Source organism: Micromesistius poutassou (genome assembly GCF_964030765.1).
Source record: "Micromesistius poutassou genome assembly, chromosome: 2".
NCBI lineage: Eukaryota > Metazoa > Chordata > Actinopteri > Gadiformes > Gadidae > Micromesistius > Micromesistius poutassou.
This window is the reverse complement of record NC_140272.1, coordinates 18139568-18164177: the sequence shown is the minus strand read 5'-3', so window position 1 is coordinate 18164177 and position 24610 is coordinate 18139568. Positions and strand designations below refer to the sequence as shown.

At 41.4% G+C, this 24610-nt stretch overlaps 3 protein-coding genes across 4 annotated transcripts; 2 read left to right on the top strand and 1 right to left on the bottom strand.

Moving 5' to 3' along the window:
• Positions 1 to 1592: 1592 nt before the first annotated feature.
• On the bottom strand, positions 1593 to 6676 carry stx16 (syntaxin 16). 2 transcript variants are annotated; one of them, XM_084464124.1, is made up of 8 exons: positions 6153 to 6676; positions 5193 to 5300; positions 4748 to 4888; positions 4068 to 4230; positions 3569 to 3657; positions 2982 to 3125; positions 2819 to 2899; positions 1593 to 2691 (listed from the first exon to the last, which is right to left on the bottom strand). In XM_084464124.1, the coding sequence occupies exons 1-8, from the start codon at positions 6312 to 6314 to the stop codon at positions 2590 to 2592; spliced, it is 990 nt and encodes a 329-aa protein (XP_084320250.1). In that variant the 5' UTR covers positions 6315 to 6676; the 3' UTR covers positions 1593 to 2589. The 2 variants fall into 2 exon arrangements, with proteins under 2 accessions (XP_084320250.1, XP_084320249.1); XM_084464123.1 differs by lacking the exon at positions 6153 to 6676 and adding an exon at positions 5442 to 6093.
• Positions 6677 to 8295: 1619 nt separating this feature from the next.
• On the top strand, positions 8296 to 16879 carry dgkab (diacylglycerol kinase, alpha b; the record flags this gene model as incomplete). The annotated part of the gene is made up of 23 exons (XM_084463784.1): positions 8296 to 8365; positions 8737 to 8813; positions 8989 to 9127; positions 10007 to 10081; positions 10338 to 10387; positions 10577 to 10651; positions 10950 to 11066; positions 11560 to 11677; positions 11914 to 12002; positions 12711 to 12821; positions 12988 to 13083; positions 13313 to 13384; positions 13745 to 13818; positions 13929 to 14003; positions 14097 to 14182; positions 14443 to 14532; positions 14899 to 15059; positions 15165 to 15229; positions 15334 to 15424; positions 15556 to 15742; positions 15923 to 16043; positions 16155 to 16215; positions 16610 to 16879. 23 exons carry the CDS (start codon positions 8296 to 8298, stop codon positions 16688 to 16690), a joined length of 2181 nt encoding a protein of 726 aa, XP_084319910.1. The 3' UTR covers positions 16691 to 16879.
• A 2422-nt stretch (positions 16880 to 19301) lies between these two features.
• On the top strand, positions 19302 to 24206 carry LOC311338444 (putative nuclear hormone receptor HR38). Its single transcript, XM_084463717.1, has 7 exons — positions 19302 to 19399; positions 20281 to 21100; positions 21209 to 21338; positions 21600 to 21763; positions 21883 to 22085; positions 22204 to 22382; positions 22488 to 24206. The coding sequence occupies exons 2-7, from the start codon at positions 20282 to 20284 to the stop codon at positions 22748 to 22750; spliced, it is 1758 nt and encodes a 585-aa protein (XP_084319843.1). The 5' UTR covers positions 19302 to 19399; position 20281; the 3' UTR covers positions 22751 to 24206.
• Positions 24207 to 24610: the final 404 nt, after the last annotated feature.

Genomic DNA, 24610 nt, shown 5'->3' with positions numbered 1-24610 from the left:
CATTGGGTCTGGTTTCCACAACTTTTCTCTACAACATACGACACAAAACAAGTTTAGAACTGAGTAACATAACCGTTCAACTTTAAAGATTGATAAGGAAAGGTGAAAGGAAAGTGCTGGACTTTAATATCCGTGAAGATAAAATAACACTTTATTGATCCCTCCAGGAATTGTCTTATATCTATCAATATAAATCAATAGTCCCCTGCTGACCTGCCCCTTTGATGTATTTGTGATTAAATAGCATTAAAAAAAGAAAAGGTACATACAGTATGGAGTTGGAAGGCGTTCCCCAGGTAGGCGTCCTTGCTGTTCTGTTGATGCCCAAATTGCCCAGCTTGTTTTAAGAGGGACAGTGTTTTTCAACTCCCCACCCTCTCCTCTGGCATGGCTCCCATCCACTCCCCGTCGGGACCTCCCTCCTCCCACCAGGGGCCAAACAGCTCAGGGTAAAGTACAGAGCATTTTAGTTCATTACCATTCTTTAAAAAACATGCTCGTCTGCCCTTTCATAATTCTCAGCATTCACAAATGCTGTTTGGTCGTATTATGAGACTGAATAATCTGCCTTAGTGTTTATCTGAAATGCAGACTGTGTCCCAGTTATATTTAGTTATATTTATTTGACACGGTTACAAAATAAATCTCTCCTTGCTACTCTAATCTCTCTTTACTAATGGAATGCTTAAAATGGCTTTAGGAAGCCAATTGTTGCAGGTGACAAAGGTTACTTTCATTACATGGAATAACATGTACGAAATTCATCTGGTAAGAAAAAGCTGGTTCGTTTTTACAGTGCAAGACAAAATAACATTTGACATTAGGAATAAAGTTTGGGTGATTTAGGGTGTTATAAATGTGTTATAAATAAATAACATTTTAAATCAATGCTGAAGATATAGGATTATAGTTGAAGGAACTTGTTCACTTGTAAACTTCTTTAGAGAGAATGGCGCCTCCCTGCAATTAAAAGCGTCCATCTGACATACAGTACAAACATGGATAGCTCAACCACTGTGTATCACAGTCTCACCCTTCTAATCTGGGGACCTGCAGGGAAACAGACTGTGAATGTAGATAGGGATCTGTGGTTTAGTTGGGTGAATTGTAGTAAAGGGCAGATGGGCGGGTGGAGGGTTTGCATCCCTTTCTTTGAAACTCTCCAGCGGAACAAACCGGCTTTCCTTTCCTGAACAGAATCGCCGTACATCAGCAGGCACCAGGATGAGAGCCTGGTGGTTATTGGGGGAGAGCAATCTGTTGATGTTGACAAAACTGTTGTTGGTGAGCAGACCTCTAGCTATGATATCATCGTATTGAATTGTACCCATTAGCTGTTATGCAAATTGTAATAATTGATAACCTGATATACTGCGTCTCCTTTTGCATGGCTGTTATAACTGATAAATGCAATTTGAGTTTCATTATCAGGTATGCATATTTGTAATTGCCGTCCTAATATTTGTATACATTTTTTTATATTCTTTAGTATTATAGTATAGAAATAAATTGTCTTGCCAGTACTTCTGGATCATACGGTTTATCCACAGAAATACACATCAATATAACAAAGCATACACCGCACAACTGTGTCAAATAAACCTTTTCATTTATTTCACTTAGTGTTTACAGTACACGAGCAAACATGTCAACTCTCTTCCCAACACATTGGATTGAAATATATATGTTGATGCCAACCCAACAGATTTCTCCAAAAGGCATTGTCAATATTGGAATGCCTCCCGTTTTGGGACTTTACACGACAAATGATTCACTCAATGTACAGTAATTCTATGTTATTCGAAGCACTGGAAACTCTGAATAACATGAAGTCATTAAAAATAAATATATTTTTTATCATACAGGAGACAGTAGTACACCAAAAAACAAAAACACATCCAGCCTCATGTGCAAACTGCAAACAGTTAAAAGGTAGCAACTGGAAGGGGACAGAAAGGCACAAAAACAATCTATTTTAGTCAAGAAGCACTTAATGAAAAAGTGCAGCTTACTGTCGAAAGGGCATGTCTGATGAAAATGCCACAATTCGGCAACTTTAGTTTAAAATATACTGCTTTTGAGTGTGTAGTCCAAACAAACAAATGACATACTGACAAGAATATCACAAAGCATGGAGTGAAACCATATTAACAGGACAAGTAGGACGTTCATGATTTGTCATTAAATTATTGTTCCACCCATAGACAAAACACATTCATTAACCTTACAATGGACGTCCACTGTAGCAAATTAAGAGATTCTTCATCGTGTAATTAAGAGAAGTACTTCAACGGTGTCGGGTTCAGGACCGGTCCAGGGCACAGCCCTGGTAATCTGTGTGCAGGCCTCTCAAAAACAAGACGGTGCTCAGACATTTGAGTCTGTCGCCAAAGTCAACCTAGAAATGTCTTCAAAAGCATTAGGATTGATTTTGAAGAATGGAAAATAAAGCAAAGAAAGTCTGAGGAATATCTTGTTTTCTGGTGGGTAATACAGGCATTGCAACTGGGTAAAAGACACAGAACCAGGTTGACTCACAGATGCACACCAACCAATCACATAGAAAGCAAATACAGGAGGAATGCCCCATTAAAACTTGGTTCCAAAAAGAATAAGTATTAGAACGATGACTATGACGAAGAGGACCAAAATGACCAGCATCTTCCTGTTCTTTTTCTGATATTGTTCAGCCTGCAAGGAAAAGACGATGAAAGGGTTATCACATTGTGTTACATTTCAGTAACTTGGTAAGTCTTGTACGAACGATAATAATCATTCAAAGACATCTTTTTACATCTACGTTCAACATTATCTTTACCTTTTGTAACTGTTTCAACCCGTCTTCCGTTTTTACACATGCCTGCTCCACGTTGAAGTCAATCCTGTCCAGCACCGTCCCCTTGAAGTGGAATAAGAGGACATATTGTTATGATCATACAATGATCATATCCATCGTGAAAATATGAAGGTTCTTTCCACACCTGTTCCACCACCATTCCGGCCAAGTCTCTAAAGATCTCATTGAGGTCTGAGATGGACTGGACGACTTGTCTGATCTCCTTCTCGCGCTCCTCCACCATAACAGAGTTCTCCTCCACCAGCACCAGCTGATCGTCTGTGAAACCCTGCAGGCAGAAGGTGTTTCAGTCAAATCCTGTCAAAGTCTCTGGTTAAGAAGAAACATTGGTTTGGTAATGTATAACAAATTATGCTAGCACCTGTTGAGGCCCAGAGTTTGTACATGAAGTTGTACTTTCATCTAACCAAATATGAACTAAATATTTGCAGATATTTGATGCATGCAATAATTAAATAAGTTCATTGTTATATATTGGGTCCTTATAGGTCCTCAATGATTTTTATTGATTAAATAGTCTCATGATCTTTCAAAAAAGGACAATGGCTTGGACGTAAAACCGAAGGCTATGCAACCTAGAGGGCAAGGCAATTCTCTCAAAATATGTGGAAGCAAATTGACCACCAACTGCCAATACATTATCTGGATGTTCTTTCAGAGCGGCTTGACTCCATGCGTGTGTGTGTGTCCACAGTTTAAAAAGCCTCTTACCCTGTCAAAGAGAGCCAGCTCTGTGTCCTCCTCCAATAGAGGCCCAGAGTCAAAAAAGTGCTTCGACCTCTCTTCACGGTTCTTCATACCTGGAACAGAATAATTATTTGATGCCATTCTAAGAACATATTACAATGGATAGGAATTGTACAACCGACAATTTTACCATGAGGTGTGAGCCATATAAGCCATTTAAAATCCGCCCTGCGACTTCATAAAATCCCAAGTGAGAGTGTCCACGCAGAATGATGGATAGAAAAAGGTTACCAGTTGCTTCAGTCCACTGGGTAGGTTTGTAGACATACATAATCTGGGTGGACACTCTCCCTTGTGATGTCTCTAATTCACAGTCATACCTGGTGGTAAAAAACCCTTTAAATATACACATAATAATAATAATATAGACAAGTCTGAGGGAACGGAAACGCTTAATACATCAGTCCCTTCTTTTTGATTAGGTGCAACTGAAATATCCCCTCCTGGTTCCCGTGGCTCTTACGTTTGAGGTAGCTGGACTGTGTGTGTCTGAAGCCGGTGGACAGCTCCTGCAGGCTCTGGGCCAGGGAGGAGACCACGTTCCTCAGCAGCCTCTCCTCCTGCTCCGTGCAGTGGCCACAGCGAGCCTGCATCCCCCTCACAGCCCTCTGACACCGGTGGAACATCTGCAACAACAAATACCCCGAAACATGTCGGATTGATCCAAAAAACAGTCCGAAGACAAAGCACAAATGGTTACTTATGTATAGTCTTCAATTATGTCCACCTCAATAATGTTGCTCAATGCTGCTCATATTGTGTACAAATATATTTTTGGGGGATATTTTTTGTAGAATCTTCATATTTTGAAGGGCAGCTGTGGCCTACTGGTTAGGGCTTCAGCCTCCTGGGTGGTTGAGCACTGCTCTCCCATGCCCACATCCACGGCTGAAGTGCCCTTGAGCAAGGCACCTAACCCCTCACTGCTCCCTGAGCGCTGTAACTGTAGTGGCTCACTGCTCTGGGTTAGTGTGTGTTTCACTAATTCACGGATGGGATAAATGCAGAGACCAAATTCCTTGTATGTGTGAGCATACTTGGCCAAAAAAAAGTTGTTGTTGTTGTTGTTGTTGTTATACTATTCCATCTCTTAATTCAGTGCTTCCTGCCGTGCCATTTCTGGGCTGAATCTCGTGGGCCTACCTGTGTGATCTCCTGTGTGGTGATTTCGATGGCGTGCTCCTCCTCCGTGCTGTCATCCAGCGTGGGGCGGTTCATGTGCTTGTCGTGGAGGAGTGCCAGATCCTTCATCTTCTGCCGAACCCGTGTGATTTCATATTGAATCTGAAGAAAGGATGCAATATTATGCTACCATGGGCTCTGTCAACAGGGGAGGGGGGGGGGGGGGCTGCCTCCGTCAAATTCAACCCAAAACAGGCTTTACTATGCATTTCCCTCCCGAATAGATAGAGGTCTGGAGTTTGAGTTAAGATTATCTTAAAGTTTACTTGTCTAATTATGTACAGGAGGGAACGGTGGCTCTCTCACTTGCAACGAACAAACACACGAAAACACACTTCATTAGCTTTGAAAATACCGAAATAATACTTAATCCTGATTCTACCGCGTCAACATTCCCAGTCCTTACTTCATCTACTCCATCTACCCATTTGGGGGGCAGTTTTTTGGTGACTCCAATGGCAGCTTCCGGATCCAGACTGATTCCAGACACCAGCGCCATGCGGTCGTCAGCCAACTTCCAAACAAGCAGAACGAGATATAAAGTAAATACATTTCATACAAGGACAAAGAAGTGCTGACGTGGGGCTAATTTAGTATGAAAATGAACGTCTGAAAGAGGATTTGCAGTGCACAGTGCAAGTGTGAAGAGTAGTACCTCATCCAGCTCCTAATGTGATTTGCAGATACAGAACCGTCCCATCCGAGAGGAAGGAGGAAATATAGACAAAAGCAATAGAAAAGATTGAGCCCCAAAGAGAGTAAGCAGTGATTGGCTTTGCAGTATTTTTGTATGCACATACATCAATACCAACATAATATTTCATAGGGTATTCTATTGCCAATTTACAGAAGTTCCCATATGATACGTATATATTATGTAGTCTACTTAAAAAAGAAAGGGTAGGTTGCACTTTGAATAATAAATACAGCATTATGGTTGAATTATGTAACCTAGGTCCTATACATTTTAACGAAAGACTGTTGGCTATGACATTTCACACTTCGCTGCCACAAATTCCGTGCGCAGTTTTGTTTACTTATAGGCCAAACTGTACTATTGACACAACCGGTTATTGACACAAAAGGATAGTAGACTTTACCAAACCAGCCTAGCTGATGCTAAGTAAAATCAAGGACGTTGATAACATGACCCACCCCCCCTACACACGCCACATCACTTCATGTCGACACGTGAGGTTAAGTTAAGGGGGCTCTTCCCCTGACCCTACCCACTACAATCACGACGAGCTGGTCCTACGCCCCTTGGATGACCACATTACAAAACATCAATCGTGTAGTACAGTACAACCTGAAGCTAACTGAATCAACTTATTCCCACAGACTGGCTATATAAAATCACACACACAAAGATGACAAAACGATGCAGACAACTCACCGCAGCATTGCTACGTGTACTTAGAGTACGACGGGGATCGTATGTACTCACTTGCTCAGCCAATATCTGCCGGTTTTGGATTGCATTGTTCCGCATTAACAAGAAGGCATCGGTCAGACGCCGAGTGGCCATGACTATAATGCTTTTTTTTTTTGATTGATATATAGAAATTACACAATGCACAAATGCATGAGTCCTATAAACAAAGACCCCGTAGCAAACCACCCGAGGCTGTGCGGATGACGGACAGTATTAGTGTTAGTGGAGCTAGCTTTAGCCTGCGACGAACGACACGCAAACCCGCGGAATGCACCCTCAGAAATGGACCGAAAAGTTTAATAATTACAGTCGGAACGTGTCACCGATAACCTACAACTACAGCGTCAACTACACGAATAAGTGTTTTTAAATTTCAGTCTTGAACGTTAGCTTCATAACGTTATTAGTTTTTTTTTTTTTTAGGGTTAAGCTACTGACACTGGACAACGTAAACACCTGCGTAACGTGACGTTTGCGTGACGTAAAGCGTCGGGTTCTGTCACGGCGGGACGCTTTGCGCCACACACCGAGTCGGAGGGTGAACCGCTTTTGTTAATGGGATGATGCTGAGACTAAAATAATACAAGACGCAAACACACATTGTCAAACGCTTGTTATAAAAAATGCATTTATTAGATGACAGTATCCGTGTCATTAATTTTGTGATTCGCGTGAGATTAAAGACAAAATAGTGTAGTTATATTTTAGCGTAGGCATGTCTAAATAAAGAGATGTGATCACTTCGCAGATGCTAAGGTTTTATATTAAAGATGAATGGTTAGTTGTATTTAACTGCAGATGTCTTGCTTCAAACGTCTGTAACCGATACGGCTATGTGTACAAAGCATCTAAATAAATGTATAATAAAGTCTATATAAAGACAATTAGGCCTACCTAATGACTTACTGGCCCATTCAAATCCCACGCGAGGAAATTAAGTTGTTTTGGTGTCAATTAAGTAAGTAAGTAAGTAAGTAAGTAAGTAAGTAAGTAAGTAAGTAAGTAAGTAAGTAAGTAAGTAAGTAAGTGTTCTTTCATCTTGGGTAAATCAACGGGTTGCCTGTATAGGCTTTCTGACCATTCAATTGCAGTGGGTCAAAAACAATAACACTTAAGCCCTCGGAAGTCACTGCAGCAGCGCTTATTGCTTGTTGTGTATTGCTTGTGCGTGTGTGAGACTTGCATGTGTGATTCTGCCCCTGTCCTTACCTCACATGGATGTTGTTGTTTCTGCACGTTGGCCGCACTAACTGTAATTATGTCAGAAAAGCTCCTGCTCCGCCCATCGTTAATCCCGTATATCCACCAACACACTGTCAGGCATTTATCCACAACACAAGTACAAGCTCCTCAAGAGTCGCCTGCAAGTTACCTTTTCGATATCTACAATTTGACATTCAAGAGTGAATTTCCCTTTATTGACTACTGACGGGGTTGAGCATTACTCTGCACAAGGTAAGTTCACGACTTCCATGGAGGGGTCAGCTATTGAATGTCAGAACGCTTCACTGTTAACGTCTTAACAGTGAGGAAACAGAGTGCATTTAAAACAGTGCATTTAATAATCATGCTTGGCACTCATGGTTCAGAGACTATAATCCCGGCGGATGGATGCGCTTTTAAAAGCTTGGATTTAGATTTAAATTTAGATTGTTGTTACTTGACTAGGATGTGCTTTAAAATTGAAGTTTGCCAACTTGCAAGAAGAGAAGGTCGAACTTACTTGTAATTAATTGTAACTATGTTGTAAACTTATATTTATAGCGTGACAAATCTACAAACAGAATTTGTAGCATTTCATAGGGCTGTATTTGAATCTGAATTCGATTTTTTTTTTTTTTTACTCCTTGTGTGTACTACTCAATTAATGAAAACAAACCTGTTTATAATGCTGCATCGTTTGCCAACTTGGATAGCTTACTCCTTTGAGTAACCTACTTAGTCCTACCTCTCTATTTCATTCAACTTCACAAATAACTTGTCACCGACATGTTGCTGTTTCAAGTGTGATCTTCTTGAAAAGCTATGTTATTTTATTTGACATTTCCCCCCCCCACGTAGTCAGCTGGCTACCATGGCACAGAGTGAAGATGCAGGGAGCGTTTCGCCTGTGGACTTTATCCAGTTGCAGGAATATATGGAATGTAAGCATCCACCCATACTGAACCAGAACACTGAGGTTGTGTTCTGATCCCCATGTGTCTACAGCCTTGAGAAATAAGTGTCATCCCTGCTCATTCATCACATGTACCACATATCTGTATTCACTGCGAGTAACATTGAATAAAAGTGTCTTCTTAATGACAACTAGCTGTAAGTAAGTACTGACAATGCAGTAGACGTAGAGTTATCAGATAAAAAAAATCATATACCATTAGTCAATACCATTATTTATGTATGTATCATATCATATCATTATCTTAATTATTCCAGTTGGCACATCTCAGAAGGCAACTCTAGGTCAAAAATGACTGCTGAGTGTTGACGACCTGGAAAAACGACATTCTGTTCACAGATAGTACTTTACGGGTGCGAGACGTGGTGAAGGAGGTTCACTCAGGTGATCGGCAAGGCCAGCCCAAGTTCGGAGAGGTATGTTGTGGGAAGATGTTCTCTGCAAGAAAGTATTTGGCTTTTTTGTTTTGATGTGCTTTTGATGCGGAACAATGTACTACATATACCCCTTATATATATAAGTCAACCCAAGTGTTCTGACTCCTTACACGTTCTCAGGCCGGTCTGTGTGTCATGTGCCTCTCCCTCTCAGTACTTGGACGCAGAGGGCTTCACTCTGTTTCTCAAGACCTACCTGGAGGACGACGACATACCCCAAGACCTCTGCGATCGTCTGTTTAAATATTTTCAACATTTCGAACACGACGAGGCGGGAACCCAGAAGAGAGAAGGTAGAACCTTGAGCTGATCGCTCTCCCCTCCGATAACAGGAACCATTCAACAGGTGTCGCCAGCACCCCAACCCCCCCACCCCCACACCCACACCCCCCCCGCCCCCCTGTGCACTCATGTAATAAGCACACAAGTAGAGGGATGCTCATGAGCAGCCACTGGATTAACAGGCTTAATTCTTGAGTGCTCCGTGTCTGGATCATACTTCATAACTCACACACGGTTTGAGTTGAAACAATGCACGTATGCATGAATCCCAGTACCTAAATATAACGGATTATGGCTAAACCATGACAGAACTCATCCCAAATAATTAAAGTTAATGTCCCATCTTCTTTGTTAATTCACCTATTCTAAATATTCATAATGCACTTTGTAATTATTTGTGGTTAACCGGGATTTCATCAACGTAACAGTTTGTTATGTAACCCCACGTCACGTTTTGTCTCTGTTAATCCGCAAATGGGAAATGTGCGTATGAATTGACCATTGACTCAAGAGGACAAAGACAATGGCATACACACTTACAAAAGGATTTGCTGCAGTAGTAGGATCAAACCTGTGAGGTTAGGCTCAGAGGTCCCATTGAACTTAATTACATTAAGGTTGTTACATTGAGGTTGTTACCCTTGGCACCATTGTAAAGGAGGGTTTTTTCCCCTCAATGTGTTTTCCGAGGTTAAATAAACCAAAATGAATGAAAAATAATAACAACAGCTCGCCGTTCATCAAAATCTGATGGACATTCTCTGTATGCAGATAATGCCCACCTTCCCTTTTCACTAACAATGAATATACGATTTTCTATTGGTCAATCACATTTTCAATTTGTCAGTCGGATTTTCTATGATATCGGTTATATTGGTTATATATTTCAGATGGGGTGTACCTCCGTGACATTTCCTGCTACTTCTCCATCCTGGAGGACGGGCAGCCGAGAGAGAAGTTAGAATGTGAGACTAGTCCTTTCTTTATCTTCTCCTTAATGACATGTCATACCATCACTTTACATAGACTTATAATTAAAAAAACGATTGTTGACAAAATGTGGCTCAACAAAGGAAAATAAATGAAAGGAGTTAATATTGATCAACAAAGACAACATAAGCACTCTTAACACCATCATTCCCCAGCAACATTATTTGACCCAATTGTGTAAGTGCAGAGAACGATGGGTGCATCACTGACGCCATTTTGTTTTGCTCACAGGTACATTCAAACTTTATGACCAAGATGGCAACGGACTTCTGGATAGCTCTGTGAGTAATTTACAGTCAATATATTTTATTATGTTCTCCATGGATAACATTTATGTTGCATTTAGTACTACATACAAATTGGCTGTATATGTTCTCTTTTTTGTTTCTGAGTCACCATCTGAAATGTTTCACATATGCAAGTACAAGGTGCTTATTTATAATCTCTTTATTGTGGATTTTACTTTTTAGGAAGTGGATCGTATAATCGCCCAAATGATGCGCGCTGCAGAATATCTGGGCTGGGATGTGACTGAACTCAGACCAGTATGAACTTAACAAGTCATCACTATTGTTTTAGTCTCACCATAGGCTTTCTATGAGTTGGACCTGGACATGATATTCAACCTAATGTGGAGAGAGCTTGTGGCATTTTAACAGGCATAAAGCTATAATAACAAATATGGTAGACTTCTTAAAAAGCTTTGACAGCGTGTTTTTTGCGTGTTGCTTTGACTATAGGAATGTAAAATATTTTTCATGGAGCTCTCAACCACAAATGAATAATTCTTCTGAATCTCATAATGCTGGTTGGACATTTTTATTTCATTGTATTTTTGTTCAGGTGCTCAAGGATCTGATGGGGGCGATCGATGTGGACGGCAGTGGAAGTGTCAACCTGGAGGAGTGGATTAGAGGAGGCATGAACAACGTGCCTTTACTGGTGCTGTTGGGCCTCAAGGTAGTGGCCCATCATCATCATCATCATCATCATCAGTATGCAACGTTGTTTAACGTAAACGCTGGTGTGCAAACCACCAGGGGTCCAGGCCAATCAGCGTCATATGAGGACCTACGTGATCCATGCGATACTTGATAGAAAATTATAGACAGATGGTTTATCCAATCACCTGCCAAGTATTTTTTTTAATTGACCCAATCCAGACAGTTTCCAGGGATGACTTCCCAGATGGTTCTCTGTAAAAAACAATCTGTGACGTTACGTATACGTTAGGTATTGGTATTCCATAAAAAAACCTGATTATTTACTGTCATAAAACATGATTGATATTGATGTATTTTAAATTACCTGTTCGTCGTTTACTCATATATAATTTATTGGTATTCTATAACAATGTTATTTCTGAGAATGTGAAGAGAATGTCATGTACTCCTTCCTCCAGTTTTCTTTGGCACGTTTCAAATAGTTTCGTCCATTTTGTGCTTTACTGCAGATGACAGAGAAGGATGGACAGCATAGCTGGAGGATGAAGCATTTTAACAAGCCGACCTACTGTAACGTCTGTCAGGGCATGCTGCTTGGCCTGGCGAAGCAAGGACTCTGCTGCACCTGTAAGATCTTCTAACAGCCACTAGGGGGCAACCGTGTATCTCACAGTCGTGACTGACTTTCCTGCTGAATTGAGCATGGAGTATGATGTTATACATCTTTTGCCATAACAATAGAAGCATTAATCCATTTATGACCACACCTAGAGTTTTTTTTGTATGCACGAAGACACTAGTTAACCATTAATATGGTGATAAGCTAATACTGTTTGATTGTAGGATTTATTTTTGCCCCACAGACTGCAAGTACACAGTCCACAGTCAGTGTGCCAATACGACATCTGAGCAATGCCCTCCAACCTTCGTCAGGTCTAAGAAGGAGCTTGGTGTAAGAAGCTAATACCTTTTCATTCTTTATTATCAGTACCCCCCCTTTTACCTTTACCAAAGCATTTATAGCTTACAGTGTCACCATTATAGTATATTGGTGCATTTGTAAAACATGAAGACTTTATTTGGTTGAATGTTCTCAGATAACAACCAACACCCACAGCATAACATTACTTAAATGTTAATGGGGAATGCATTAGTCAAAATGTGTGCCCTGCGTTAGTGTTTATTTAACATGCAGATTAAAACCTTAGTGTCCACTTAGGGTAGGCTTTTTACATCTAACTCAGGAGGAAATGTACTGCAGAATAACAAAAATTTTAAATGCAATTAATGAATGGGTGCTTTTATGGAATAATCTTTATTGCCGTTCTGGCTTTTGTCTTAATGGTTTTGGGATCCTTGCAAAGTAGATTAGTTACTCCCAACACACAGCTATGCTGTAGGTAAAGCAAACCGCTGGGTTTGCTTTTAGACATTGTAATTTAGATATCATGCAACTCACAGTATTTTTAGTTGTAAGTTATCAGTAGCTGACTTTATTCTCAACAGTTTCTTTTATTTTTTTTATAAACAACCAACTTTTATGAGGAAATCCCAATGTAATCCCAATTATCTTGTCAGCTAAGTCTTAAGCAAAGACTTCAATTGTAGAACCGAAGCCAGGTTCCGACCCTTTGTTTCTGCTTCTCCCAATGGGTCCCAGGTGCCAGCTCACGACTGGATCAGTGCAGATTGTAGCTCCAGAAAGTGTAAGGTGTGCCACAAGAAGATCAAGCACTTTGTAGGGAGCCGTTGCGTGTGGTGCCAGGAGATGGTGAGGCCGTAGTGATTTGTGTTTTGTGCGCTGTGCTGTTTAATTACGGAGGCTGATCTAACGTGTGTCTATAAAGTCCAATGTCCTCAACAGTTCTTGTTCATTTGTCCATATCCAGACGCAGCACGTGTAACATGTTTCTCTATTCATTCTGTTTCTCCTGAAGCGCCATGACGACTGTTTGAAATCTTGCTTGACGTGTGAATGCGGATTGCTGAAAGACCACATCCTGCCCCCATGGGCCATATATGCTTTCTCAGGGGTAAGATGAATCGATATGATACCATGAATACCTTCCTTCATTTTGACTTTAAGTAGACGCCTAAACGAATCACATTTTACAACAGTAGCATCAGGGCTTGTTCAGTTCATCTGTGTTGGAAATTCAGTGATTAGCAATGGCGCTCTCAGTCCATAGACAACATGTTATTTTACAAATGAGTGATATGATGCTCTTTGCTATTTTCTTTCTGTTTATACCCTTCATCCAGGACGACAATGCTGCCAATTCCTTGGAAGACACCAGTATGTTCAATGTCACCCCTGACGGACACATCCTGCAGGTTTGTGGGGGACACAGAGCTTGCTTTTAAACTTATTTTACTTCTTCGTTTTTTAACTTTTCTTTTTTTTTCGTGAGTGCATAATACATTTATTTATGACTTAGAGATGTCCGAGGAGGCTCACAGGGTGAACTTCACATGATCCCTCAGAGATGTTGAGGTAGTGCCAATTGAATGGCGAGTTTACAGTAATTAAATGTAAAAGATGCTTCTACAGGGAACAGTAGTATCCGGTGATGCCGTCTCACCTAATCAGTTGGAGTTCAGTGATAAATAATATATAATGCACGAGAAAATCTTAGGTCGTTATATTGTTCAACGTCATCTAAACACAGTGTGGGTCTTTCTGTTTTTGTTAAGATTTTTCCGGTCCCGGACATCCACCCTCTGCTTGTGTTCGTAAACCCCAAGAGTGGTGGGAAGCAGGGGGAGAGGTAAGAGGTCCACCCGCAGAATAGTCTTCCCATTTCTGGAGCTTCTATTTCAAATGTGGTCCATACCATGTTAGGGCTTCCTGGTAGACTGCATTGTTTCTGTTTTGCAGAGTGCTGAGGAAATTTCAGTCCGTTCTGAACCCTCGTCAAATCTACAACCTGTGTAACGGAGGTCCTGCCCCTGGGTATCGTGATTCTTGAATATTTGAAATATTGTACTGAATAAATCATATTGTTGGGAGTTATATTTTAAATTCTTTCCCTGCTTTTTTTTGTAGACTAAATTTCTTTCGCAGTCTGCACGACTACAGAATCTTAGTGTGCGGTGGGGATGGCACGGTTGGGTGGATTCTGGACGCTATAGGTAGTGTGTGTGTGTGTGTGTGTGTGTCCCTCCAATCTCTCTATGTATTTAAGATAATAAAGCCAAACTCTTACTCTGCTTTATTTTCTCATAGTAGCCTATCTCTCCCATATCATTCCAACCAAAGGGCTCATTTAAATCATCCAATAATCCAATATACTTGATTTTTTTTGCGAGCGTCTATAAAAGATAGCACTGATAGAAGAGCACGATTACAAAGCGAACCGGCGAATAATGTTATTTAACGTTTGTGATTTCAGACAAAGCGGAGCTCCCTGTTCACCCGCCCGTCGCTATCCTCCCCCTGGGCACCGGGAACGACCTGGCCCGCTGCCTCCGCTGGGGAGGAGGTACAGAGCGAGCCTCAGCCCCATCCGTACCGTCTACATTAACATAGTGTGGTGGCTCTTTCAAAAACAACGGGGCCTTTCGTGTCCAATTCTGTTTGAAACATCCATTGTTTTGTATTTTTTTTGTCAGTTATTTCTATCACGCAATATACAGTCGACCAGTCGGTCAGAATTGCACTCTGCAAAGGAAGTGGCTTTATTGGAGCTTAGCTGGTGTGGTTTAAGATACTTTATGAACCCTTTGTATATTTGGTAGACAGGCCAACAAACCCACCGCTGACCAACACAATGGTTACCGCCCCGTTGCTTACGATCATAGTTTCCCTTGATATAATTTCATTTTTTGGGGGTGAAATCTTGCTCCAGGGTACGATGGCTCGGATCTGCGCGACGTCCTGAAGGACATTGCACGCAGCGTGTTGGCGCCGATGGACCGCTGGACCGTTCAGGTCATCCCGGACGACCCCACGGAAGAGGGAGACCCAGTGCCGTACCCGATTATAAACAACTACTTCTCCATCGGGGTGGTGAGTTAAAAACAACAGTGAGTAGCGAGTTATGAGTTCAAATGTACGACGAGGACCTGCACACATTTCACATCTGTGTTTGTACTTCTTGTGTGCCACTGCAAGGATGCCTCCATCGCTCACCGCTTCCACTCTATGAGAGAGAAGCATCCGCATAAGTTCAGCAGCAGGTGAGAGGACACTCATCGTGAATTCATTGCTGGTGAATGCGACTCCCTCTGAAACAACCTAATAAGTTGGGAGTTGAATGTGTTTTCTTTGTTTGTCCCTCAAGGGTGAAGAACAAACTTTGGTATTTTGAGTTTGCCACGTCCGAGACAATATCTGCATCTTGCAAGAACCTGAAAGATTGTCTAACCATTGAGGTAAATGATCTCAAGCGACCCTCAATGGTCTATTTTTTTCTCCATAATCACTTTGCTGATTGTCTTCTTAACATCTCTCTCTCTCTCTCTCTCTCTCTCTCTCTCTCTCTCTCCCTCCCTTCCTCTACCAGTGCTGTGGCGTGCCGCTGGACATCAGCTCCATGTCTCTGGAGGGCATAGCGGTGGTCAACATACCCAGCATGCACGGCGGCTCCAACCTCTGGGGCGAGTCGAAGAAAGCGGACAAGTCCAGCGCGGCGTGGGACAAGTCCGCGGAGGTCATCACTGACCGGGAGGTGCTCAAGACACGCTCTCAGGGTGGGCGCCTCTTCCCCTTACGTGGCATACGTCTTCCCGCGGCTCCCTCTGATCCAAATAACCGGGAATAAACCAGCCTTTCCCGTGAGCGTGTGCTCATGGGTCCACAGCTGGAGTGAGGCTTCTTCTTCTTCTTCTTCTTCTCTTCTCTCATCTGTTTCGTGTTTTGTTCTCCTGAAGACATGAGTGACAAGCGCTTGGAGGTGCTGGGTCTCGAGGGAGCCATGGAGATGGGTCAGATCTACACAGGGCTGAAGAGCGCCGGGCTGAGACTCGCTCAGACCCCCCAGATCACCATCAGGTTTAGTATCTGAGGACTCTCTCAGGACTTGAGCTGTGTGTGTACACGATATGGTGGTGTTGTATGAACGGAAGCATTTCTAATCATTTCCCTTTTTCTTCTCGTCGCCAGGACACTCAAACCCCTTCCCATGCAGATTGACGGGGAGCCTTGGATGCAATCTCTCTGTACTGTATGTATTTTTATTATTATTATTATCTTTATTAATATATAACTCATTCAGCATTTAGAGAACTGAACATCTAATGTTTTAGACGATGGAAAGGTGGAAATGGACAGTTTATTTACTCAGTACTAACAGCGTTTCGTGCTATCCAAACACAACGTTTACTACCATCTTTTCCATTGGGTTTAGCTTAATGTACTGCCTGAAGTTGGGCCCCTTTTACAGGATAGCGTACATTTAACAGAACCAGTTGCTATTAACTTTATCATAAAGATGTTAATAGAATCATCTAGTAGCGTAGGCCAATTTACATGTATCTGTTTTGTTGTCAATAGTAATAATATATTAATACAATATTATGTTGGAGCTAACCTCTTTTTTTTTTTTTAATTCATCATAGATCCACATTACTCACAAGAACCAAGCTAACATGCTCATGGCTCCACCATCAAAACGATCCGGCTTCTTCCACCTGAAGTAGAGATTCCCATAACCGTAGACAAATATGTATGTATAGGATGTATAGGATTAATATTACGCACATTTACATTTCACCTTCGCTTACACCACAACTCTCAATTTATTCGCAACTACTTAGTGTAAATGTGTTTCTTTTTGCATTTAAGGTCTATTCTTAATAATGAATGCTATTATTGACATTATTATTGTGTTTTCCCTGTCGATTTACATGTGTTTAAAGCAAGCACTGAGATCAGAGTTAAAGTTAAGGTTAGGTAGGTACATTAAGGTACATTATGTAACATGAACACCAAGCATTTAAAATGAGTACTGCAGTCCAACTCTGCATCCAGCTTGAAATCCCTATTGCTCTAAGCTGTCTCCATCTTTCAAATGCAGCTCAAATGCAAGTATTTACCCATGTTTAAGCACGGCTCTGGTGGTCTTTTTCCAAAGAGGACGAGTCTTTTTAGGTTGGGTAGAATCTAGTACAATCTCAGTGGATCGAGTTTGAGTGCTTGCTTCCAATGCTGCACCACGCTTTGTTTGTGTGCAAATTTGTTTCATAACGAGTCAACTGGGAGAAAAGTGAACCACACGGGTCAAATCAATCAAACGCTCTGAAACTGGAATGGACATTTAAAAGGAGAACATACTGACTGTAGCATTGTCGGAGAAGCCAGTAGTTTGACTTTTACCTGATTACATATAATCTTCTTTTTATGATTAGGACAGTAATTTTGTTACTCCTTTAACTCACGTTTCAAGCTACAGACAACCTTAAATCAACTGGCAACTTTAGTATTTCCTGTTTTATATACAGCAGTAATATACAAGCTTATTACTTTACAGCCATATTGCTATTCATCATTTATATTATCATAGTTGTTTTTGTGGCTTTCCTGTGCTGAATCTAATTACGTTTATTACATTTCTTTGTTTCTTTTATTTGTGTTTGTTAGGCACAGCCATCCTATTTTATTCTTTATTTTATCACTCGCATCTGTTTTAGTGGTAGAAGAGGTACAAGTGTTTTCTGTTGCTGTTTTAACTGTTGTAAGAGAACCATGTAAGATGAACTTTGTTAAATGTGACCGAATGTTGTTATGTGTTGTGCTCTGAATAACCAACTGAACATTTTGAGGTCTTCAGGGACTGGGTAAATAGCTGTGTTGTTGCCACTGTTTATCCTTGATTCATAGGCCTAAAATCATTGATCTATTTATCATACATTTTCTTCAGTAGAAAATACACAATTAATCAAAACGATAGATATCTTCTGTGACCTTACTGTTTTTGTTTGGTCACTTTCTTTCTCTGCATTATTTTTGGGTTTGGAAGTGTATTTAATCAAGGTTTTGGGATAATTTCTCTCACACTTTATGTCAGTATGTGGGTTGCGTCCTGTAAAAGATTTGTCCATAGACACACTTACTAACATGTGTGTCTGCTTGTGAAAATACAAAATGGGAAATTGAACGAAACAAGTCCGGGGGCAGCAGCTGGGGCTGTCCACAGCTAGTTATAAAGTGACCAGGGTAATGTAAACAAAGCTTAGTTAGCGATCATTCTTTCCTTGGCGGCGAAGGCTAAGCATGGCTCACGCGGAAAGCTCAGAAAAAATCAACAACGGTATACTTTACTGCGGGCTGGACGTTGAGCACGTCTCGAGGACATAGCTGGCACCGTGGGCGCATTAGCGGCGGCGCTCCTCTCGCCCAGACGATGGACTTGAGGCCTACCTGACACTTACGAGACCGTCTAACTTTCCCTCAATCTTAAAAAAGAAATCAGAAGGCAAGTCCCGTGGGGAGGGGCGTTTCTGGCGGGGGTGAGTGGTGTGCAGTGTGGAGTCATGTTCTGTTGCTGTGAGAAATGAATTACATAATTGTTATACGGTTATTTTATGTTTATAATTTTCGCTGACATATGGAAGTCTGCAGCTGCGACTTAAAGATAACATTGTGTTTAATTCCCGGTGACGGCGTGGCACTGATAGTACATTGCTCGTGTGCAAATGTAGCCTCTACGTGCAGAACAGGTGTTCCTGTTTTGCTTTGTTGTCCCTTTCCATTTTAAAAGTGATGTTAGACAAATACAGTCCTTTAACAGTGTTCTGAATTGTAATTATACATATAAATAAAAACCTATAAATACATATAAATACGTGTTATTTCATAGCTTTTGTTTAAACAGTATTGCTGAGTTTCAACTGAAATAACCCATCCCTCGCAAGTTAAGGTGATGGCTCTATACTTTATGAATCCATTCAGCCATTCCATGAAAACTGTGTTTACTGTTGTGACACTAGACTACAATTTTGCGAGTATGTGCATTACATAATTACAGTAAAAGGGAAATGTTCTGTGTCGGGAAGTCTCCAAATTGAGTTTATTTATAGCCAACAACAGGCAATAATAGTCCCACGTGTCTAACGTTGTCTTTCTAAATGTGGACCATTCAGTCTGCCGCCTCTTGCGTCAATGGAATCCCAAGCGTGCGTCAATCTCTGTAGGAAACGATGCTATTGGTTCATGATCCGGAAGGTTTCACCGCCCTCTTTACCATATATGGAGTGAGACACGCCTTTCGTCGATGCCACCCAAATAAAAAACGCTGTATGGCGGTAGGTGTGTGCTCAGAGCAGTTGACAGAGGTGACATTCATGCATCACTCGTGTGGAATAAGTACAAAAAGCCGTTCAAAGTCCGGATATTTGTGTAATTATCAGGTCAGTGAAAATATATGTATGTGCATGCAGAATAGTTGACTTTAAAGTGACTTGGGATATGCAATATTGAATATGGCTTTCTCTTTTAATGAGGGGAAACCCCCTAATATAGTTGTGGCGTTATTCCAAACAAGAAGCGGACTGAGGACTGCTGAAACCTTTTACAGCAGATCATAAAAAAATTGCTGTTAACATTTTATCTGGAGTGTGTATTCCATTCTACCAGAATGTATTGGTGTTTTAATCTGTGTTGTGTTGGCAAGTATGGTCTAGTTCTGCATGCAAGTAAGTGATTGTTATTCTAAACCAACCAGTTTGTTTCTGGTATGTCATTACAATGCCTTGTTCGGAGGTCTACCTCACATTGTTGTATACATGGATACATATTAGTTTTGCATAAAGCCTACCTTGGTAGAATAGCCTACTTTTAGAAGATTAAAAACTAGCTACAGATTATTAGACAAGGTCATTACAAATGTTGATTCTAAATATATAACTCAAAGGGTGTGAGTGTTAATTCATAACACATTAACAGGCAATGCCATTTTTACACAGTTTGTTACCCCACCACTCCACCTGGCAATGCTACATGCTGGACTCCCTGCACTCTTACTAGCTCTCTCGTGCTGGTCAAGGGGTGGGCTGCTATGGTCAAGCTTCCCATAGCATTAAAACCAGTAGTGCAATATTCCTATTCCACAAAAAGCCTTACTTTAAACTGCACATTATTTTATTTGTCTATATTTTAAAAATAAATTGTTGTGTTGAATACTAAAACTATGCTTTGATCAAAATGTATACTTGCAAAATTCATTGAATAAATATATCTTAAAACATAGCCTACTTATGATGTTGTTTTAAATAATTTCTGTTTTCTATAGCATGCCCTGTGTGCAAACCCAGATTGGGATCCTGCCCAATGATAGTCTCAGCTCTGAGTTCTTAAACACTGATCTCAATGCCAAACTGGCAATGGACATCGGTGACCAGAAGGAGCAGCTGTCTGCTTCTTCGTTGCCCAGCATCAACACCTTGGTTGCCGGTGGCTACGTGGGGGAGTTTGATGCCTACTCCTGCAAGGTCACCTCCACAGCCCCCGGCCCAAGCGTCTCCTTCAGCCCTTCGCCCGTAGCTGGCGGCTCCAGCCCTCACCAGAACCTCAAGCTGGATGATTTCCAGGTGTACGGCTGCTACCCGGGCTCCTTTGCGTTCGGCTACCTGGACGAGACGCTGTCCTCGTGCGGCTCGGACTACTACAACAGCCCGGTCTACGCTGCCACCACCTCGCCGTCAACGCCCAGCTACCAGCCACCGGCCTCCAACATCTGGGACTCCTTCAGCCCCTACTCCTCGGCCCCTTCGTCCGCAGCGGTGGAAAAGGCGGTTCTAGCTCATCAACTCTCCTTTTTCACCTTCAACCACCCGACGGAGGAGATATCCCCCTTGGGCCAGGGGCAGGACCAGGTCACAGAAGACCCATTCTCCCTAGCTTGTCAGCAGTATCCATCCCCTCTCTGCTGCCCCCCCATTTCCCCAGACCGAGGGGGTCTGGAAAGCCCTCGGTCAATGGAGGGGAACATGACATCCGCGCAGGCATGCAGCCCGGCCGCCGCGGACGGTCGCTGCGCCGTGTGCGGGGACAACGCGTCGTGCCAGCACTATGGAGTGCGCACGTGTGAGGGCTGTAAAGGCTTTTTCAAGGTACCCGGCTGGTATTTGATCTTATCACTGGTTTCATTAATAGAGAACCAAGCTACTATGATATCATTATCAATGATCTAACGGTTCATTTGTTTTATCGTCTGACAGCGCACTGTGCAGAAAAACGCTAAATATGTGTGCCTTGCCAACAAAGACTGTCCCGTGGATAAGAGGCGCAGAAACCGATGTCAGTTCTGCCGTTTTCAGAAGTGTCTCAGCGTCGGAATGGTCAAGGAAGGTAATGTGACGTTTAAAACTGTGAAGGCTTTCAGTGACAAATATATGATAATGTGAGTCTGGGATCCGTAATAACCAGCTTGGTGAAATAAAAGTAAACCAAAGCAAAGAAGTCACGTTTGTAATTGGAGAGTAAGTGCCACTTTTAGAACATAGAAACTGATACCACAGCTGCTTTTTAACATAGAAGATGCAGTAGTAGCTATAGGATATCCACATAGGCGTGCCAGTTAAGTTTCCTTGTTTCCTTTCCATCACCCAGTTGTCCGTACAGACAGCCTGAAAGGACGCCGGGGTCGTCTTCCGTCTAAACCCAAGACGGTTTCAGAAGCTTCTCCCACCAGCCCTCCTATTAATATCATAGCTTCACTTGTCCGGGCCCATTTGGACTCAAACCCAACCTCGGGGAAGCTTGACCACTCAAAGGTTTGTATTGAGATGGGTCAGATTAACATGCTTTTCTCCTTGAACCATCAACCAGATGCATGCCAGGATTGGAGAGTGTGTGACTCTTGATTGTTACCCTATTTATTCTTACTTCTTAGTACCAGGAGACAGTGGTTAGCCTGTCGGAGAAGGAGGATTCAGGGGATATCAAGCAGTTCTACGACCTGCTGTCTGGTTCCATGGACGTGATCAAAAAGTGGGCCGAGACCATACCAGGGTTCACAGACTTTTGTAACGATGACCAGGAGCTGCTCCTGGAATCTGCATTCGTTGAACTCTTCATCCTTCGATTGGCCTATAGGTTGGTTTGCAACCATTCTTTCCCACCAATACCCACCACTAATTCATAAAATGTGGGACTTTTTTTTATGTGCTTTGTTTTCAAAAACAAATCCCTTTGACTTTAAACATGTGTGCAGGTCAAGTCCCGAGAAGAGCAAGCTGATCTTCTGCAACGGCATGGTCCTCCATCGCATGCAGTGTGTCCGCAGTTTTGGGGACTGGATAGACTCCATCATGGATTTCTCTCAGAACCTCCATCGTATGAATCTGGATGTGTCCTCCTTTTCCTGTCTCGCAGCACTTGTCATCATCACAGGTGAGACACAATAATTCACCGCCGCCTCAAAGCTCCCCATTGCCGTTCATTGGAAATCAGGACTGATTTAACAGTACTTACAGTGCTCATTTTCTCTGCACATAGATCGCCATGGCCTTAAAGAACCGAAGCGGGTTGAGGACTTTCAAAGCCATCTAATCACTTGTTTGAGGGAACACATGAGCGGGAATGGATCGTACAATATCCGAACCCAGCCCAACTACCTTTCAAAACTACTAGGCAAACTTCCTGAATTGAGGACACTGTGCACCCAGGGCCTGCAGCGCATCTTCTACCTGAAACTAGAGGACCTGGTCCCCCCTCCGCCCATTGTGGAGAAAATCTTCATGGATACCCTACCCTTCTGAAAGACAAAAAAAACTCAATATTGAAAAAGGGTCATCACTTTTTGAGTGTGGATCCAACCCTGGGGGAAAAAGTTATTCAGGGTCCTCCTCTGGTGAGGTATCTGGTTGGGTATCTGCTCCCCCTAGGTCCACCCTTTCTATTACACTGGCTTGGTACGGCTTGGTGAAAGGGTCTTGACCAGTATTGACTTGGATTATCATACAATACGTAAGTATTGTATGATATTATAGTATCAAGTACAAGTACAAAGTAATTTATATGTTTATATATCAGCCCATTTCATTTTTTTTAATGTCTGAAAGGATTATTGTGCATTTGAACAGCGGATCTATTGCGTTGCAAATGCATGGTTTGTGTTTGCTCAATGCAAATGGAATAGAAATGTGTATACAATGAAATTGGCTGATTACCAAAAGACAGAATTAACATTTGATTCAGATTTTCATCAAATGTATTTGACATGCAAAAAACTACCAGCTGTAGAGACGAAGACAGACTTCTCAATTCAGTGTATTTGCTTCATATTTAGACAAAGTTAATTCTGAAAGTTTCTGTATTTACAAAACTGCTTTGTATTGAAATCGAACCTGCTGACGGTCTCGGACCAAAGTTTACAATCATATTTTTGATTACAATCATAAATGCCTTAAATAATTCAAAATATAATGCCGTATTTGGTCTTCTGCCATGTTCAATGTTAAGTAAAGGCAGTTTGGTTTTCCCATTGCCCCGAGCTAGACCTATCATTAAATTAGCTCTTTAGAGATCATCTATTTTGTTTGTGAGCAGCAAAGATTAGCGTTTTCTGAGCGCAATTAGTGTATTTTCTCAAATTCAAATTAAGTCATATAGAAGGTGCATTGATGCCACTCTCCAACTCCATTCCAAACAGAACAGACCAAGGCCATCGGTTTAATATGGCTATGAATCAATCCCATCTTTCAAATGTAAGTAGTACTAACAGCAACCTGATTGTATGATTTCCTTTTTTAAATGATTTACAAGACTTCTCTGGCATTATAAACGGTACAGTCATATACACAATCCTCTCTTACTTCCCCTTATAAATGGATTTGTATTATGTTACAAGAATAACAATACTTTTTACTTAATTCGTAAGTAAAAATGACATTATTTTTTAAAATTGAGACGTATCCATTACCTAATCCACTGACCGTTACACTGAAACATTCAATGACATAATTGTGTGTGTTTTGTTTTTGTATAGTAAGCTTTATCATTTTGTGTTGTCTTATACATTCTTCTCAATGGTCATAAATACAGCTTCTATTTTGGGCTGGCTGTTCATCTATAAAAGGAATACAAATGAAAGTAACTTATCTCTCACATTAGTAATAAAACATGAGCAGCCATACAATTCAAATAAAAAAAGTCTCAAATGTTTTCGGTACATGGGCTGTTTTTATCTCGAGGCTGTGAATGGGTAATAATTTATAGTCATCAAGAAGAAGCTGTGTATAGTAATTAAATAAAACATTACAAAATACATCATAGCTGGGTGATAATAAAATCTATTAAAACGTATTGCTTTAAGGTTACATCCGAACATTTTCATTTCCTTTAAGTAAGATTAACCAGCTATTGAGTCATTTGTATTTGTATTTCTAAAGATTAAATGTAGGTTTTCCCTGGAGCACATCATTTCATAACATAAAATCAATGCTCTTATATATAGGCTGACACCTCTTCTGACCTCATCTCATAAGAGTCAGCCGGGGTAAAATGCTTTTTTTATGTTGTGTGTGTGCAATATATGAGTATCAAGCTCCACCAAAAGATGAGCATCAAATCATGGCTCCCCTTGGAACACGATGTACGACTCCTATGCATGAAGCCAG